The sequence below is a fragment of the Motacilla alba genome, chromosome 3 (assembly GCF_015832195.1).
Source record: "Motacilla alba alba isolate MOTALB_02 chromosome 3, Motacilla_alba_V1.0_pri, whole genome shotgun sequence".
Classification (NCBI taxonomy): Eukaryota; Metazoa; Chordata; class Aves; order Passeriformes; family Motacillidae; genus Motacilla; species Motacilla alba.
This window is the reverse complement of record NC_052018.1, coordinates 34,500,938-34,517,879: the sequence shown is the minus strand read 5'-3', so window position 1 is coordinate 34,517,879 and position 16,942 is coordinate 34,500,938. Positions and strand designations below refer to the sequence as shown.

Genomic DNA, 16,942 nt, shown 5'->3' with positions numbered 1-16,942 from the left:
AGGGAGCGGCTCCACAATGGTTTGCCACTCAGGGCACAGACGTGACCACTGTTCTTTTCACTTGCTGAATGTTTCATTCTTTTGTGTCTGCCACGGGTTTCTTCATACGTTGTTCCAAACAGGACCATAAAGGAACTTTTTGGGGCTATTTCATGTCAAACTGTAACGTTTGTTAAGCAGAATGCACTGAGCTGTAAAGGAATTCTGAACTCTGAGTATATAGCTGGCCAAGCTTTTCATCGGAGATGTGTCGCTGAATTAATTGTCTCTGCTTGTAAGACTTCCCAGGCTAGAGGTTTATAAACACTCCAGAAACACTGTAATAATTGTTTAAAATATTTCACATTAAATTTCAGCATCAAAGATAGGTGAATAAACTCAAGCAGTGGTCCTGTAAATGGAACTGCTTTGGAGTTCTGAGTTTTTGTGTTGACTATAGATTTAAATGCTGACAGATTTGAAAAATGCAGAAGTAGCAAAAGGAGTGTAAGAGCCTATGTATGTTTAAAGGGAGACCCATGGCCACTTTAGCACTTTTTGAACAGAGTAATGGGATGCCTGTTTCTCTTGAACTTTCACAGAATCACTGCCTATCTAAACTGCCTTCTTGAAGGAATCAGACTGATTCAGTCTGGCTGCAAAGTGGTTTAGAAACATGTCTTCAGAATTTAAAAAATAAAGGAACCAAAGATTTTTTTTCCATTTTGAGCATTGTTTTATAAAATGCGAAAATAGACATTGCTTAATAAAAAGCTTGTGGAAGCTCTTTGAAAAGAGCAAATCAGTTTAGGAAGAAAAATTAGGGGAATTGGAAAGGGATTAAGTTATTTACTCTGAATTGGACAGTGTAACATGTGGTATCCATGCACAGGACATGGAATAGCAGAAGCCTACTGATATGGAAAACTGCAGCAATGGGATTTTAGAAGTGAGATTGCTGTTTGTGAGTCCTACTGTCATGTTCCTGACAGAGGCTCCTGAGGCTTGGCAGTTCTTCTTTCCAGCCGTGTGCTTGCTCAGTCTGGTGAGAAGTGTGAGACAACTTGTATGGGCTCTCAAAAATTGCCTGAAGATTTCCTGTTGTTACAAAGTTAATTTGCACTTTGTGTGAATTCGTCTCCCACATATATAAATTTATCCTTGATTTTTCAGGTTTTCTTGAGATCATTTTTAATAACTAGACAAACTCAAAATGGAAATGAAAAAATAATTTCAGGAATGGTTCTTGATAAAGTTTGAAGGGATTATATCAAAAGAAGAAGATTATACAAAAGGGCAAGTTACTTTGACAGATATCAGATCAAACTCTTGCCAGTTTTTCCTTCAGTATGTAGAATAGGTACAGAATTATTATTTTGATTTTGCTGCCAGAATACTTAGGATAATGTGAATACACGGGAAAAATTATTTCTGAAAAAAATGTGTTACTTAGACATGAATGCTACAGTGTGTTGGTGAAGGGAATAAATGAAGTAATTACAGTGTAATGATGTCACCTTCACTTACAAAGTAATTTTAATTTTGAGCTTTATTCATGTTTCACTTTAAAAAGCTGAACTAACAGCTTCTGAATGGCTGTAAGTAGTGTATTGAAAATTGTTCTGAATTGGTGATTAAGTTTTATTTAGAAAGAAAATTCAGCTTTTCAACCTACTTGCTTTTTTAAAGCATTCTAATCTCATTTCTTTACATCTTTGTGGAAGTGGAGAGAAAAGTGAGGGAGAGACAAACATTTCTATCTATAGGTCTGTATCAGGAACTCCTGGGTAGGCAGAGTACCACCAAAGACTTTAAGTTTCATACTGATTCAAATAATTCTTTAAAAGGGGCTTGTGACCCAGAGGAATTTTCTTTTTCAGTTTTACAATGTAAAACAAAGCTGGGATGGGAATTTAGGCACTTCTCTAAAATTCAGAAATCAGATTTCTGTTTCCCAGTCTGGGTCAGGAGGAGAAAGCTTTCCAGACTTTTTGCTTCATTTTGCATTCTGAAGACTCTCTCTTGGAAAGACAAGTTGGTCTGTATTTTTCTTTACAATGTTTTTCCAGTTGAAGCTGATGTATGAAAAATTTCTGCCACCCTGTTTAGTTTACAAATTGTTTTCGGATGAAAAATGTTTGATCAAGCTTCTGACCTATTCTACAATCTGTTTGAGCATGTGTGGGAGGCGTGCACACTATTTACAATGGGGAAATTAGATTATTTGTTTTCAGAGGCATGTGAGAAATAATAACGAGTTTCTTTATACCTGAGTTCCTGGGAAAGCCAGTGGAAGTGTGACACTTGATGTGAGGAAGTATAAATTTAGTAATTAGGGTGTTATAATTTGGAAATATATCAGACCTTCTAGTAGTGAAGGCATGGAGTGATACAGACTTAGAGTTTTTATGGGAAGTATGGATCATAAAGTTATAGAAAGAAGAAGTACAAGATTTAAGCATAGACAAATTCAGAAATCATATCCAGCTGATGGAACATGGATAGCTGAAATTAAGAATTCTAGAATATAAACTGATAATCTAATGAGTTCGGAAGGAAAAGAGAAAGAGTTGGTTATGTTTCGGCATATTAAATTTTAGAAAACTGCAAATTTTCTGAGTATCAGCTCATCAACACAGTTGAAATGATGCGCTCTGGGAGAGATTTGTGAAACATTATGATAAAATTAAGGAAAGTAGCTTTTTTAAAATGTCAGAGCATTTTCAGGATATTAAAGAAAAATAGAAAATAAATTTCTAAAGCTTTAAAAGATACTTTTGAAACCTGACATTCCAGAGTAAACTTTACTTTTTCACTTGGAAACTATACACTTCCTTTGAGACTAGGATATCCCTTTTCCTTGATACAAAAGGGTGTTTCTTTAATCTCTTTATGTTTCTTTGGTCGTAATGTAGAGGTGGATAAATTGATATGTACTTTATATGCTTGGGTTAATCCTCAAACACTGTATTTTTGTCCCCTTCTTATTAACTTAGAGTGCAGAATTGTAACTTGCACATGTAATATTTCAAACTTTTTTTTTTTAACAGGCATTGCTGAAAGATCCTTTGTATATTGGGCTGAGACACAAGAGAATTAGAGGTCAAGCCTACGATGATCTTCTTGATGAATTCATGGAAGCTGTGACTACAAGGTAAGTGATATATCTGTGCTACTTATTGATGAATTCCACTGTGAACTTCGTCTTGAGAGAAATAAAGGTCAGTAGCTTATGAAAAGACAACAGACTTGTTAGGTTCCAGATAATTTTTATTTTGAGCATAGTATTTTATGAGTTTATAACTGCCTTAGGTATTTACCTTCAATATTGCAGTTTCATGACTTGTATGAGCGGTAAAATTATTCTAGATATAACTAGTTTTTTGAACTTCTTTTTCAAGATTTAGATTGTTAAATATTTGCCTAATAATTTTCTGTTCCTAGTGCTGTTGTACATGATCTCCGTCTCTGTGATTCCGTACATGAGATGTGAGCAGCCTTAAAGAAGCTATCATACTTGGAAACTCCTCCCTCTACTCCCACCAAACCCATGACAGGACTAACTTTTCAGTGTTTTAATTTTAAATTTCATGGTAATGGTACCAAGTCAGGTCTTTCACTGCCTCTCTTTTTATATACAGAAAGTAGTTAAATTTATTATTAGACTGTGATGCATAAAATAGTTCTCCTTGCATGTCAAATAACACATTTGCTCATAGTTTCCTTGTTTGTTAAAGTGTTTTGAGTTCTAGCTCTGCATTCAATGTGTATATCTGAAATAGCTCAGTTTCCAGGATCCTTAGAGGAATGTGTTTTCTCCATCTGCCTCCCAAAGGTGAGGCTGAGCTGTGGAACCTGGAAATACTTTCCAGCTCCTCAGTCCTGCCTTGTGCCCCATCTGCATGTGAGACCTTACCTGGACATACACAACTTCTGTTCTTTCTGCCTTGGTTGCTGTGCAAAAAATACTTGGCCAAGAAGTGGAAATAATTTCTGTGCGTGAAATTCATATTCTTTCATGTACTACTTATACTCTTTCCCATCATCCCCACTGCCTCTCCCTTGTTCATAATCTTCCTATGGAAGTTGCTGGTGTGACTCTGTCCTGTTGTATTTTTGCTACTCTGCTGAATAACACTGCAGATAACTTTGATGAACCTTTCTAATAGAGTAACCTCCTTAAAAGAATGTTCAGAGCATTAGAAATTGCTCTGTGGTCTGTGTTTTGAGAATCTCTAACATAATGCATTCTCTAACTCGCCCTTTCTTTAAAATGAACCACTGTTCTTGATACTAAAGGAAATAATCTTCTGCTTGACTCTGATTATCTCAGTAATGTTTGAAGGTCTGGTTGACATGTGCTTGTTACTTAAACATCTTTAAAGCTCTGTAATTATGAGCAATTTTGAGCAATTTGTGTTTGCTTGACCTTCTGAAAGATCACTTTGTTCTCAGCTAAATCTGTCATGGTCAGCAGTGGTTGAAGTTCATGTTTGAAGTGGAACACTTAAAAATTGTAATTCCAACTTGCATGGTTTACTTGTGAATTGTTTTGCCTGTAGTGTGACACCTACATTCATTATGGTACCCATTTACTAAGGTGAAGGGAAAAGTGATGTAGTTAAATCGAGTCCAATTGCTCAATAATTTGACATTTCCTTAAATTCAGATTTGTGTATAATGTGCCGCTGGCATACTCAGCACTTACCACTGACTCTGGCATAGCAAGTCTGACTGTTAAATGTGCAGGTCATGATTCCCTTTACAAACATTGTAGTGATCTAGGTAATTGTACACTTTGGTGACATGATAGTTATTTTTTCCTTCTGAAAGTTTCTGTTATGGTTTTCCTCTTTTCACTTTTCTTGGCCTTCTGCTGTCTGTTTCACCGAGCGAGTATTTGCTTTGCTAATCTTAGATGCATGTTTGGTCTGTTAAATTGTATGTTAGTCATATTTATTGTTAGTAATTGCCATAGTGCTCCAAAAGAAGCTTTCTTATTTAGCACTGCCTAATCAGTTCTGGGAATGGGATAAATTCTGGTGAAATCTGCTGTTGTGGTGTTTTCAGTATGTCTCCAAGACATACATAATCATGAACATTGTAAAGCATGAGGCTGTCATGTATTTTTAATAAGTCTAAATTAAAGATAGGGTGATGACAGATATTTTCAAGTCAGAAAGCTATGTGAAATACCTATTTTACATCTTTTTCACCTACATAATTCTCCAGAGAGGCCAAATGCCAACAGAAGTGAGAGCCAGGTTTTAGCAGTTTGCCTGGGAGCAAGAAGGGGTGGGCAGCAGTACAGGGTGGTGCACTCTGTACAGGCTTTTTACTGGCTTCCATGGAATTTTCCTAGATGTCATCTTGAATGATTGTTAAATTCTGAAAATCTAAATTTTTATAAATTTATAAATTTTTATGCAGCATAATTTATAGTGTTTCATATTGAAATGTCACCTTTATACAATGAATGGCATGATAATAAAATGCTTTATATAAAGGTATAGTTTCAACAACTGCAATACTTTGCTCCTTCACAGCCTCTGCTGATATTCACCCTAAAAAAAGTTCCACTTATGAAACAAAATTATTTATGAAAGAGTCAGGATTAAAAGAAAATAACACCCCAAACCAAACCAACAAACCCAAAACTTAACCTAATCATTACTTGAAGATGCTATCATGGCATAATGGAACTAGTACATTATGATTTTTCCCAGATGAGGGAAGGCAGAAACATATGGAAAGTATCTGGATTTCTGGTGACAAAAATCCAGTTAACAGCTTTTATTTATTTACATATGTATACATTTATCTGTTTATTTCTTTATTACCAGTGCCAGCAGCTGCCCTCTCTAAGGGCAGGTACTATAATTTCTCTGGGCATTACCAGGTGGTTCTTGCTTTTGTGTCAGTGCAGTAATTTAGAGCAACAAGAATATTCTAAGTGGAAGGAATATATTATGCCGGGAGAAAAAGACGGACAGTTGTCTTCATCAGTGAAGAACATAATACCAGCTGGAATTCAGACACGTTTTTAAGTTTCTGCCCTGTGGAGAAATGGGTCATAAAACATTTAATACAGACAAGTAAATTTTTCCAAATGACAAGTTGTTCTTAAATATCTATGTTTACAGAGGAAACTTTGAGAGGAGGGATTGCTAAACAACACTTTGGTAGCTGGGATTGATCCACCCAACTTTCCTGCGTACCCAGAGAAAATAACTCTGTTTTTATTCCAGTTCCTGTTTCTTTTCTGCTCGACTGTGATGATGCAAAGAGAAATATATCAGTAGCCAAGAGGTATTCATGTACAGCAGTGAAAGGATTATGGAGGTGCTTGAGGGGAAAATATGTAGAATGGAGATGGAACAAGAAATGAAAGGAGAGGAAAAAAAACATCTTTTCAATAACGAGGACTTGAATTTCCTTGTCTAATGCAAGGAGGAGATTTAAAGAGTATGGAAATTTTTTCCCCATTTCAAAGGATATTTCATTTTCATAGATCTGGTAAAGATAATTCCACCCTGAACCCCTCAACAGAATATCAGTAGGGAAGAAGAGAATTCTAGCAGCTTGCTTTCTGCTTCAGATCATCCCCAATAGAAGTTATTATAGTGGGCAGGGAAAATACTGACTTGCAGTATGAACAGATAGGAAACTTAGAAAATGGCCTATGAACAGATAGGAAACTTAGAAAATGGAAAGAATCTGGGGGAATTTCCATAGATTATTTCCTTGCCTACCTGTCACAACCCCAAAGAGCTGGATGAAATTAGTTATGAGCTAAACACTGTGGATTTGTGATGTGTATGAGCAGCCCTGTATCACTGAAGTTATCTTTCTCCGTGTGTGTGATGGTAAGTTTTGAGTTACACTTCAAGATACAAATAATGGTGGTGGACCCTTGAAAAGTAATGCCATGTGTCGTTTGCGTTCTCTTCTGTAATGATATTTTGATTAAATCCTTCCCCACTCTTTTTATATGCTCTGTTTTTCTCAAGTTTGTGAGCTATAAACCAAGCTGCTGACAATTGTAATTCACTATGTTCCATCCTAAATTACCATGATGTAGTCATTATTCCTCATTTGCCTGATTACATTATTCACAGATGGTAGCAGTATTTCATTTCACTTCATGCACTACTTTAAAGCAGTGGTTTATGGTAAATATGGTTTAGCTAACTTTGAGAACAACTGTAAAAGCAATATATCCACAAAATCAAAATAGAAAAATATTTTAATAGCTGTTTTCATTTAGTAGATTACATTAGAATATAGTTGAATTTGTGACTAAATTAATTAATTCATACAGCCCTTACTTTTGGCAAGAGAATGTACTGCCAAGAAGTCAACTTAAAAGGTGCATATAGCTGTGCATCAGTAAGGGGGTGGCTGGACCACACAGTCATTCTGACAGTATGTTAAGCACAGGTTGTGGGAGCATTGGTGCCTCTGTCCTCTTTTGCACTATAGTGGTCCAAGACCAAGACTCACATCGTGCCTCTATGTTCCCATATTGATCAAGCTAAAGTGGCTGTCAGAAAGTGCAGAAGAAATGCTGCTGCAACAACTCCCTCATATGGCAGACTTAGTGAAGATCCTTCTGGATAGAGATTTTTTCCCCTCATTGGGACTTAGGCTCTTTGAAGCAATTTTTGAAGTCTATGACTACCTGCTCCTTCCACCATGAAGTGAATATTATCTTCCTAATGAGGATCATTGTACACAGCAGGAGATGAGAAGGGTGGGTCCTTTGGCAGTAGCCTGTAGGCTGCCTGGACTACAGCTACAATTGCTCTTTGAACCTACTCTCAGTTCCTTCCTGTGCTTACATCTGAGATTCATTTCCAGTCATTGATGGGTTTGTGTTCTTCCTGAAACTACCTGGGTCCAGGCTTCCTTGCCCACCTGGACTCCCAGGTGGAGTTTTTTATACTCATTCAGAAGGCTCCTTAGTTTGTTTGACTATTAAAAAAGGCTCTTGGACTAAAAAAAAAACAAACCACATTGTGGTTTTAAATGAGGAACTGTTTCTTTGGATAATGGACAGAGCTGTGGAAGAGGAAAAATCAAAATCAAACAGTTTCATAATCAAAGTTTATATTTTCATGGTTCAGGCAGCTATGATGGTTTGCCTGAGGAGAATTTTCAAATCTTGTGATTGACTATGATGACTTGCAACTGATTCCACTTGCAACATTTAAATTGTCAACAGATGATGCCAACCTCTGGGAAGGTTGTTAAGGAGCCCTGAATCATTCCCCAGGCTGAGTTATTTAGTGGGATACCCTGCTTGGAATTGTCCTCACCTCCCTGTGTAGGGGAAAAAGAGAAGTAAACTAATTGTATTGTGTTTCTTGAGATGGGATGCTTGTGTGCACACTTGGCACTCCTTCAGCCAGATCCAGGGAGCTCTGACATGGAGAAAAGAAGACTTGGTAGAAGACATCTGCTTTTGTGTGTTCTGTTATGTAAGGAGGAGTAGGTTAATTAATTCACTCCTACTATGAGTATCTTTATAAATGCATCACAAAAAGAAGATCGTAGGCACGCAATTTTGTTGGTTGGTTGGTTGGTTTGGTTTTGTTATTTAGTGCCTTGTATCCTTCTTCCCTTTCCTCTTGGTTCATTTGGTGGTTAAATCAGATATGGTTGCTGGAAATGTTACAAATATATGCTCTACAGACTTTTTGGATGCAGTAAGTAGTATAAGGAAAAGTGAGTCTATCAGTGAAGCAAAATCATAGCAGGATAGACAGAACCTAACCACATCAAGTTTATTTGCAGAGAGAAACCTATTATTGTTTGTGATGCAAGACCTTAAGAGAAATTCTTAGCAAAGATCAGCAGAGGAGCCTTGAAGAAATAAAACCTCATTCGTCCTTTAAAGAAAACAAAAAGTAAAATCCTCAAACGTTGTTCTGAGAAGGAAGGCTGTTGTTTTGGGTTTTGAGATAAGATAAAGTGGGGGAATATTTTACTATTTTTAATATGCCTCTTGTACCAAAACTGAATCTGCAGCTCATTGGATGTATTCATATATTCTAATAATGCTTAATTATGTCCCAGACTTGCTGCAGCCATTCAAAACTCAAGAAGTGTAGAACATGCTGTTCCTAGTCTTTTCTTCTTCAAACTATTTTAGAAAGGGATTTTTCAAATGGAAAAGGCCTGGATAATCTCAGTTACTTTCCTTCATCTTTTATAGCTCCAGCAAATGGTGGGCAGCATTCCCAACAGAAGTTAGCTGGTGCACTGTATTGTAAATGGAGTGAATGTTGATTTATTTGAATAATTTGTGTGAGTGTAATATTTTAACAAGGTTTATATTGTTGTTACGGAAGTACAGTAGTTTTCCAGGCTGTCAGAAGCAGCAGTTTCTTTTTTTTTCCCCTTTTGGAAAATCTAGTAAAGTTAAATATCAAAAGTTTGGCTTCAGTTCACATCAGAATGCAGTAAATTATCTGTCCCTTTTATCCCAGCTCTGTCTCTTTCCCACTAGAAGTCAAGAAGTATTTCTACCTATATTTCAGCTCTCAGGAAAACTTCCAGTCACTGACTGTCTGGCTAATTGGATTTGAGTACCTCAGTGCTTCATCTCTCTTTGGTCCTTTAGCTCTACCAGAGAACAACACTGCTGTGCTTTATTCAGAGTATACCACCCAAACTGCTGCTGCTGAGATTCCTGGTCCATGGCAGTGGATCAGCCCATGCCCATGCGTGCCCCTGGTGCCTGGCTGCCTACAAATAGTAAGCTATTAATAAATACCACTGACATAACCTATTCATCATTTGGTTGTTACTGACTTGTTTTGCCACTGGCTGATTTAGCAATAAACCATCATCACTCACTGTTCTGTGTATCAGGCACTTGCAAATTGCTGTATAACTGCATTTTTATACTATTTTTAATTGTAGTTGTATCCTTTGTAAATAAAAAATACCATGAGAGAATAGATACATTGCCATGGATCTTCGGTGGTTATCTTAGAACTGAAATTTAGATATTTTCATACCCAAATACCATTTTATTTTAAGTGTTGTCATCACTGTATTAAAAATTGACAGTGACATTAGCCAAAGAGCAATAGTCCCAGATTAGACAAGTAAGTGTATTCCCAAAATTTAATTACCCATGCTTCTTGAGATTGTTGCAAGACAGGGCCCTTGCTAGACTCAAGAACTTTTTTTCAGTCTTCCTAGGAAAATTGCAGTGGAAACTTTAGGGGCTTCCCTGGCCATCCTACAATTCTAGCAGTAATCCATATGTTCTTGCCTGGCCATGTGGTGTACTGAAGTGTGGACAAACATCACTTCTGAAAATCAGGATACTTCTCTTTTGGTGCTTAAATATGGATTTAAATGCTGACTTGTAAAATGCAAGTATTTAACTGTATACTGAGGTTATGGCTGTGTTAGTGTTTCAGCTGTGCAAGCCTTGTTATATGAACTCTTTGCCAAGATTTTGGGACAAGGATTCAAAAGCATTCCAGAGCTGAATTCTGGAGTTGTGTACATTATCAGTTGAATGCTGGGAACTGCCTCTCTCCTTCTGTCCCTGCAGTCTCTCTATACCAATTTCATGCCAATAAAGCAAACTGAGAGCTTGCTTAATTGAAGAGAGCTAACAACTGATGTTCTTAATTGCAACGTCATGTAATTGGGTAATTTCCCTGATTCATTGTTGTTTTTTTAATCTAGAGGTAAGGAGACAGTATTTGGTGTCTGCAGAATTTTTTACCCTCTTTGGAAATTCCAGATTCACATCTTATTTTTGCATTAGCAATCACTGGTGTTTATAAACCACTGTAAAAAATATTACCTGTGGCTGAAAAATGCAATATGACACTTCAAGCCCACTACCATATGTAAGTGCAGTCAACTGATACTTTACAGACACTCAACAGTGCTGCCAGTGCTAGAAACTTCTGAATAAATCACGTTATCTGTTAAGCTAATGTGTTTAATTGCAAAATCAAAGAAGGTCTTGGCAGTCCTGTAAGTGAATTTATTTTAATAACTAGATTTTGGAGTTCCAAAGGAACTGATTGTATCCCCAAAACCAGATAATGGTCATCTGGTATGTCATCTTTATATAACTGGGGGTGTATAGGAGGGTAAAAAAGGAACACATTTTGAAAACTAGACCGGAGTAAGAGTGAAGATCCTTTTTTCTTAATCCCTTATTTTTTAGATCTTCCTCATAATGTGGTGGGAAGAATTTCTACTGCTCTCCCCGTACTGGCTCCTGCAGAAGAAAAGTCTTTACTGTTTTATCCATGGCACAATGTCACTGATATTTCTCCTTTTAAAAATGAGATCTAACTTTGTACAAAACCAGAAAGCTGTCCATTTCAAACATTATGCTTTTGAAACAGTGAGAGAATAATTAGTGAAGTACATTTCAGAATTTGGTGGATTTTATCATCAAAGTTAATTGTTCATGTATTTGCCGATCTGTAGTAAGCCTAAATGGCTACTGGAAAGAGATTCCTGGCAGGAATTGTTCAAAATGTATTATGCAGAATTTAATAAAAATGGAGTTAAGTACTGCTAGAAAAAGTAAAACCTCCTTTCTAGAATCACAGACCCATGGATGATACTGTTTCTGAAATACTTAGTTAAGGGATGTATAAATTTAATTTGATTATAATTGCTTTGTGATTAATTTATACTGCTATAAGTAAATTCATTTATTCTTTTTTATTTCTCTCTCCCTATTTTGAAAGACCTTGGTAGAATAGATATTTGGGATCTTTGCTCTTTCTTGGGATAGAGCTCTGATCTAGAAACTATGTAGAGGAGTTATTCTTCCTTCAACAGAACATATGAATAGGGGCAAGCTTATTTGTGTTTGTTAGAGAAACTGAAATGTTGTGATAGTTACTAGTAATAGAAGAGTCTTCAAATCTGAAGAGAAAAAATGCACGAAAAACAATGTTCTTTTACTAAGCTGTAAGCTGCCACAAAGAATTTATGTAGTGTTAATTTCGGGTAATGTATATGCTTTGCAAATGTTTAATCAGCTTATTTTTTTGCCTAGATGTCATCTTTGTTTGTGTTCCCACATGTAAGAACAGAAAACACTTGTGCAAGTGTCTAAAATCCTACAATTCTCATAGTAATCTCATATCTCATGAGCTTTAACCAACTATGAGAATCTCCAAATTTAGCAATAATATTTAAGTCCACTTTCTTACATATGCTTTGGTTCTGCACCATTAAAATGAATGTATTTGTTTATTCATTTATTTATTTATTTAGCCTTTTTCAGTAGCTGCAGAATAGAAAGCCTGTCTTGTTAGAGGTTTTGCATTTGGCAGCCCAGGAGTCATCTGGAAACCTATGGAGTCCGTTTCTCTGGCAGGATATCATGATCCAGACATTAAGAGAGATTTTTACACTATTAAGTTTTTATTAAAATCTTTGATTACAGTTTTGCCTTCTGAAAAATTAATTATAATATGAGCACACGTTTGACTTCTGGAATACCACATTTCTTCAGCTGTGGGACAACAGTGATTCTACTGAAGTAATACTGGGAAAACAGTTAGTTAAATAATTCATCCTTCACATTTATACCAGCTGATTTAAGAACACCATAGCAGATATAAAAAAATGCTTTTAAAAATTGTTAATTATTCTAAATTTGTATAAAAGAAGTGATTTTTCAGTTTAAGCTAGACTACACAGTCTAAGGATTTGTTTTCTTTTCTTTGCCAGAAAAGTATAGAAGCTGTAAATTATATATGGAAAATATTTTTAAAGAATGATATTTTCAGGATAAGAGAACTGAGTGCAGCTGGTTTTGTATATTTTCCAAATCAGATTTCAAAATGGGAACCAGCTGCTCATCTGTAACTGTTAACTAAAATGCATGGTGGCCGTTTTTGAAATAATATATGTGAGGAGTGCTGGGTGTGATCCTGATGTCAAATTCAGCTGCACATCCTCAGTTAATTGCAGCACCACCTTCAAATGCTGCAGGCCCATAGGCTAAAGACACTTAAGTTACTTGTTGGCAAAAAAATCCAGAATCAAGGAGGAGATACCGGTGTGTAGAATAATCCACTGTGCATTTTTAACCAGCATTCTACCTGAATTACTCAGCCTCTTGCAGCTGTGCTGCTCTATTGCATTAACAGACACCTCCAACTGGGCAGGCAACTCTTAAAGTTTGGTCTCTGGACTTAAGAGCTGGCACTGCTCTGCTTTTGTTCCAGATGACTTCTCATTTGAGCTCTGGCAGAGCTGCTTTGATGATGTCTGGTTGCCATCATTCTGCTTCTCTGGGTTTTGGTTGTACTAAAAACTCCATAATTCTTATATTTTGTAACTGCACCTATTGGTATAAAACCATGTTATGAAGAAAACTTTAGAGCAGAAGACAAGGAAGTGGCTTTTTCACGCAACTCTAGGTATGCAGGACAGAATAAGGTGCTAAACCAAATTTTTTTGCTCTGTGTTTGGGAGCAGGATTGTCAAGAACAAGGAGCTAAAATGAATATAAACAGTTGAAGAGGTCAACAGAGCTATAGTGTTTTCTCAGTTGAGGCTTGTTGGCAGTAGTTTTGGCTCACAGAGCAGAGGTAATGTCAAAGAACCACCTAATAGAATGTGGGACAAACCAGATTTTTGACAAAAAACATAGTCGGTGCTCCAAAGAAAACCACTAAACCACAAGTTTTAGCTGGAATAAATACTGCTATGGTTTTCAAATTTCATCTCATTTTTGTTGCCTTGCCTTCTTTCTGTGTTAGAAATCCTGCTGTGATTGGAAGAAATGTAAAAATTCACCTAAGTAACTTTTTTTTGGCTGATAACACAGCAATGTTGCTGATGGAGGTTTTAAGTAACGTTCTGTGCCCGAGTATTTGAAATTACTGTTTTGCATGTAGGTGTTTTAGTGGGGTTTCAGGTATGTAATTGAACTGCACTGACAAAAACTAAGCAAGGTGATAAATATGAAATCAGAATTTGAAGAGACTTTTAAGCAAATGCTCAGTTCTGTAAGGTAAAACCTACAAGTGAAAAATGAATATTAACTAAACTGCCCAGGATGTTGAGGTCTTTTTCATTGCATTGCTTCTCCTGGGTTACAGAAGTGGCTTTGAAGCAGTTGAATCATTATAAGAGAAATGGCCAAGGCTACCTTCTGCTTCTTCACAAACAAAAAAATGTTTTTTAGAAAAGGCATCAAACTCCACTCATGTGTTCAGTTTTATAAGTCAGATGTGGATATATGGTACTAACAGTAGTATCTCCTTTAGATAAGAATGTCTAGAATGGAAAGCAGATCCATTTTGATTGCAGTTATTTTCATTGGAAAAGAAAATGTTTTAATTTCGCTCCATTTTTGGTAGTATAATGCCTTTAAAATAGAAGGGACTAACTTTTGGCAGAAGTAGAATGCAGGAAAACAATTTCTAGCCTGCTACTCACCTGTCAGTCACAAAGCAAGAAGGTACTATGAACTAATTTTGAAGTTCTGAGCAGCACTGATGGTACCACAATAGACCTTGCTTAGATTGCTTTTATCTTTGTGAAATATTATGCGGTTAATAGTAATTATAGACTTAATTACCATCTGTGCTAGGGACACTTCACTTTCAGCACCTGACACTGGGATTCAGACTGTGCCTGTGGTTGAAGACTGCTTAAACATCACATTTACAGGAAATGGAGTTCCTACGTTTTTATTAAGGTTAACATTTGGTTTTTCTTACTTAGTTATTAGTCAATAAAGTCCAATGTTCTGCTGCTCAGAGGTGTCAGCTTGAAACTCCTAATGCAGGCATGATTGCTGTATCCTCAGAAAGAGGATGTGATAAGAGATGGTCCCCTGCTGGGAAAAATCTTCTTTTTCTATGCTTTCCTCTTGCATGTGCTGTGTGAGACCACCACTGGGTTTTATATTTTCTGCTCTAAACTGAGGTTCCTGGCTGCAAGGACCATGATGAGTGAGGGAACTACACTACCACTAGTACTGCAACTTCTCCCCCACTGATGCTGTGGATTAAGTGTAGTGAAGGCATCTGAAAAACCCCTCCAAAACCCAAACCAAAGCCAGAGTAAAAAAGTAATTTGTCAGATTTTGTGGATTCAAGCAGCTCTGATAGACCAGATGATGTCAGAATGACTTTTTTCCCCCCTAATATGGTATAGACCTTTGTTAGGTTTTGAATGTCATGACACAATTATTTGTGGTCTGTTTGAATTTTTTTCCTTGGTGGGGCGGGAGTAGAAGCTTTTAAAGACAATAACCTTGTCTGGTGTGATGTGTCATGGATGTTTTTTGCTTAACACAGCAGCACCCTACCTCACTGGTAAATGAAAAAATGAACACCACTTCATTCTGAATAGGTTTGTTCAATCGTAATCCTACCTGTGTTCTTAGCCAGTTTTATTCCCACCTATAATTATCTCTAATCCTCCTATGTCACAGCTCTTCTCTCTTTTATATCCCCTTGGGTTGCTGGTTTGCAGTTCTAAGTGAGGTTTTCTAAACACATTGTCTTGGTTATTTAATGACTTTGTTTCATGATCTCCTAACTTCTGCTGTCTCTGTCATGCTCTGGCTGGCTGCTGTATGTCCCACGTCCTCAGTTCCCGCTTGGTTGTGTCATAGCACACCACAACTCCCACCCTTCCCTTACTAAGGGACAAACAGATGATAAGCAACAACTGCTGCTTTTCAGCTTCATTAATACTTCCTTGCTATCACTGTCCCCACTGAAAATAAGAAATACTTAAATAGTTTTTATAACTGTTTTTGTAGATTACTGTAGCATCCCAAATTTTGCTTCTAAAGCTTTGTCCCGAATGGGATGTAAATTAAGTATTTAGTAACATTGTTAAGTACAAAGGACTCAGCAAGATACTATCTTTATAGTCTTATTTTAGAGTGATTAATACATTGTATGTAAGAAAGAGGAGACAGTTTCTTTCCACAAACATCTGTTTATGATTTAAGTTCTGCAAAATATCTAAAAAAGCTGTGTGGTGAATACAGACTTAGAACTTGCGCCACGTATCCTACTGTCCCAAGGACTGTTCCTATACTACTATTAATTTTGTTAGTGTAATTCCAGATCTGTTTCATATCACTAAACAAAAATAAAAAGTGAAAACTTGGGGACTATTTTTGTAGATGATATGTATTATTTGATTAATCCTGCAACATAAAATTACAGTCAGAAGTGTATTTTCATTATGAGTGAGTTTTACTGTAAATAGTTGGGAATATGTTTGAGAAAGGTTTGCTCCACATGCCTTTTTTCCCTTTTCTGCATGTGGATCTGTTCCTTTACAGTGACAGATCACACCTGTTTTCCATGTAAGAACCATCTGGTCTTAATGCTGGGGATGCAGCCCCCTTTTTCACAGCTTGCTCAGTCTCTTCCAGTTAGATCTGCTTGGTCAAGCAGTGGCATTCAGAGCTAATCTGTTTAGAGGGGTCCAGATAAAGATTAAATTTTGCACAGCCTTACTTCTGCACCAACAAGCTTTTTTGTATTTCCCTAGTCATCTCTTGGAGGAAAGAGAAGCACATTGACATAATGTTTTTTGGGCAATGGCCTTAATAATATGCCTTGACTCATGGTCAGCCCTGAGGTAATCATAGAATCGATGATTACTTAGAATAGATGATTCCTATAGGTCTCTTTCAACTGGAACTATGTTATTTTCTGTGACTTTGGCTCTGTTGAAAGAAGTATGTATTTTTTTGTTTTGGATTGTACAATTTGCTGAGGACACTTCAATGGAGGAGTAAATATGGATTCTATGATTTGTTTGTGGTTCTGCAGTGTGAAAACTTGGCTTTTTCAGAGATCTGGTATGTTCCAGATAGTCCTGCTTAAGACATACCCTGTACTTTTAGGAGCACAATTTGATTGTCTCTTGGCATAAAGATAAGGCTGTCCTGTACAGCAAAAGGTATTAGATCTGTGTT

General features: G+C 36.6%; 1 protein-coding gene across 1 annotated transcript in view; it reads left to right on the top strand.

Annotated features, from left to right (window-relative positions):
- Positions 1 to 16,942, top strand: part of ME1 (malic enzyme 1) — a 154,805-nt gene that overhangs the window by 83,354 nt on the left and 54,509 nt on the right. Inside the window, exon 6 of the mRNA XM_038132126.1 lies at positions 3,030 to 3,133. Coding sequence (XP_037988054.1) covers positions 3,030 to 3,133 — 104 coding nt within the window. The remainder of the gene's footprint in view (positions 1 to 3,029; positions 3,134 to 16,942) is intronic.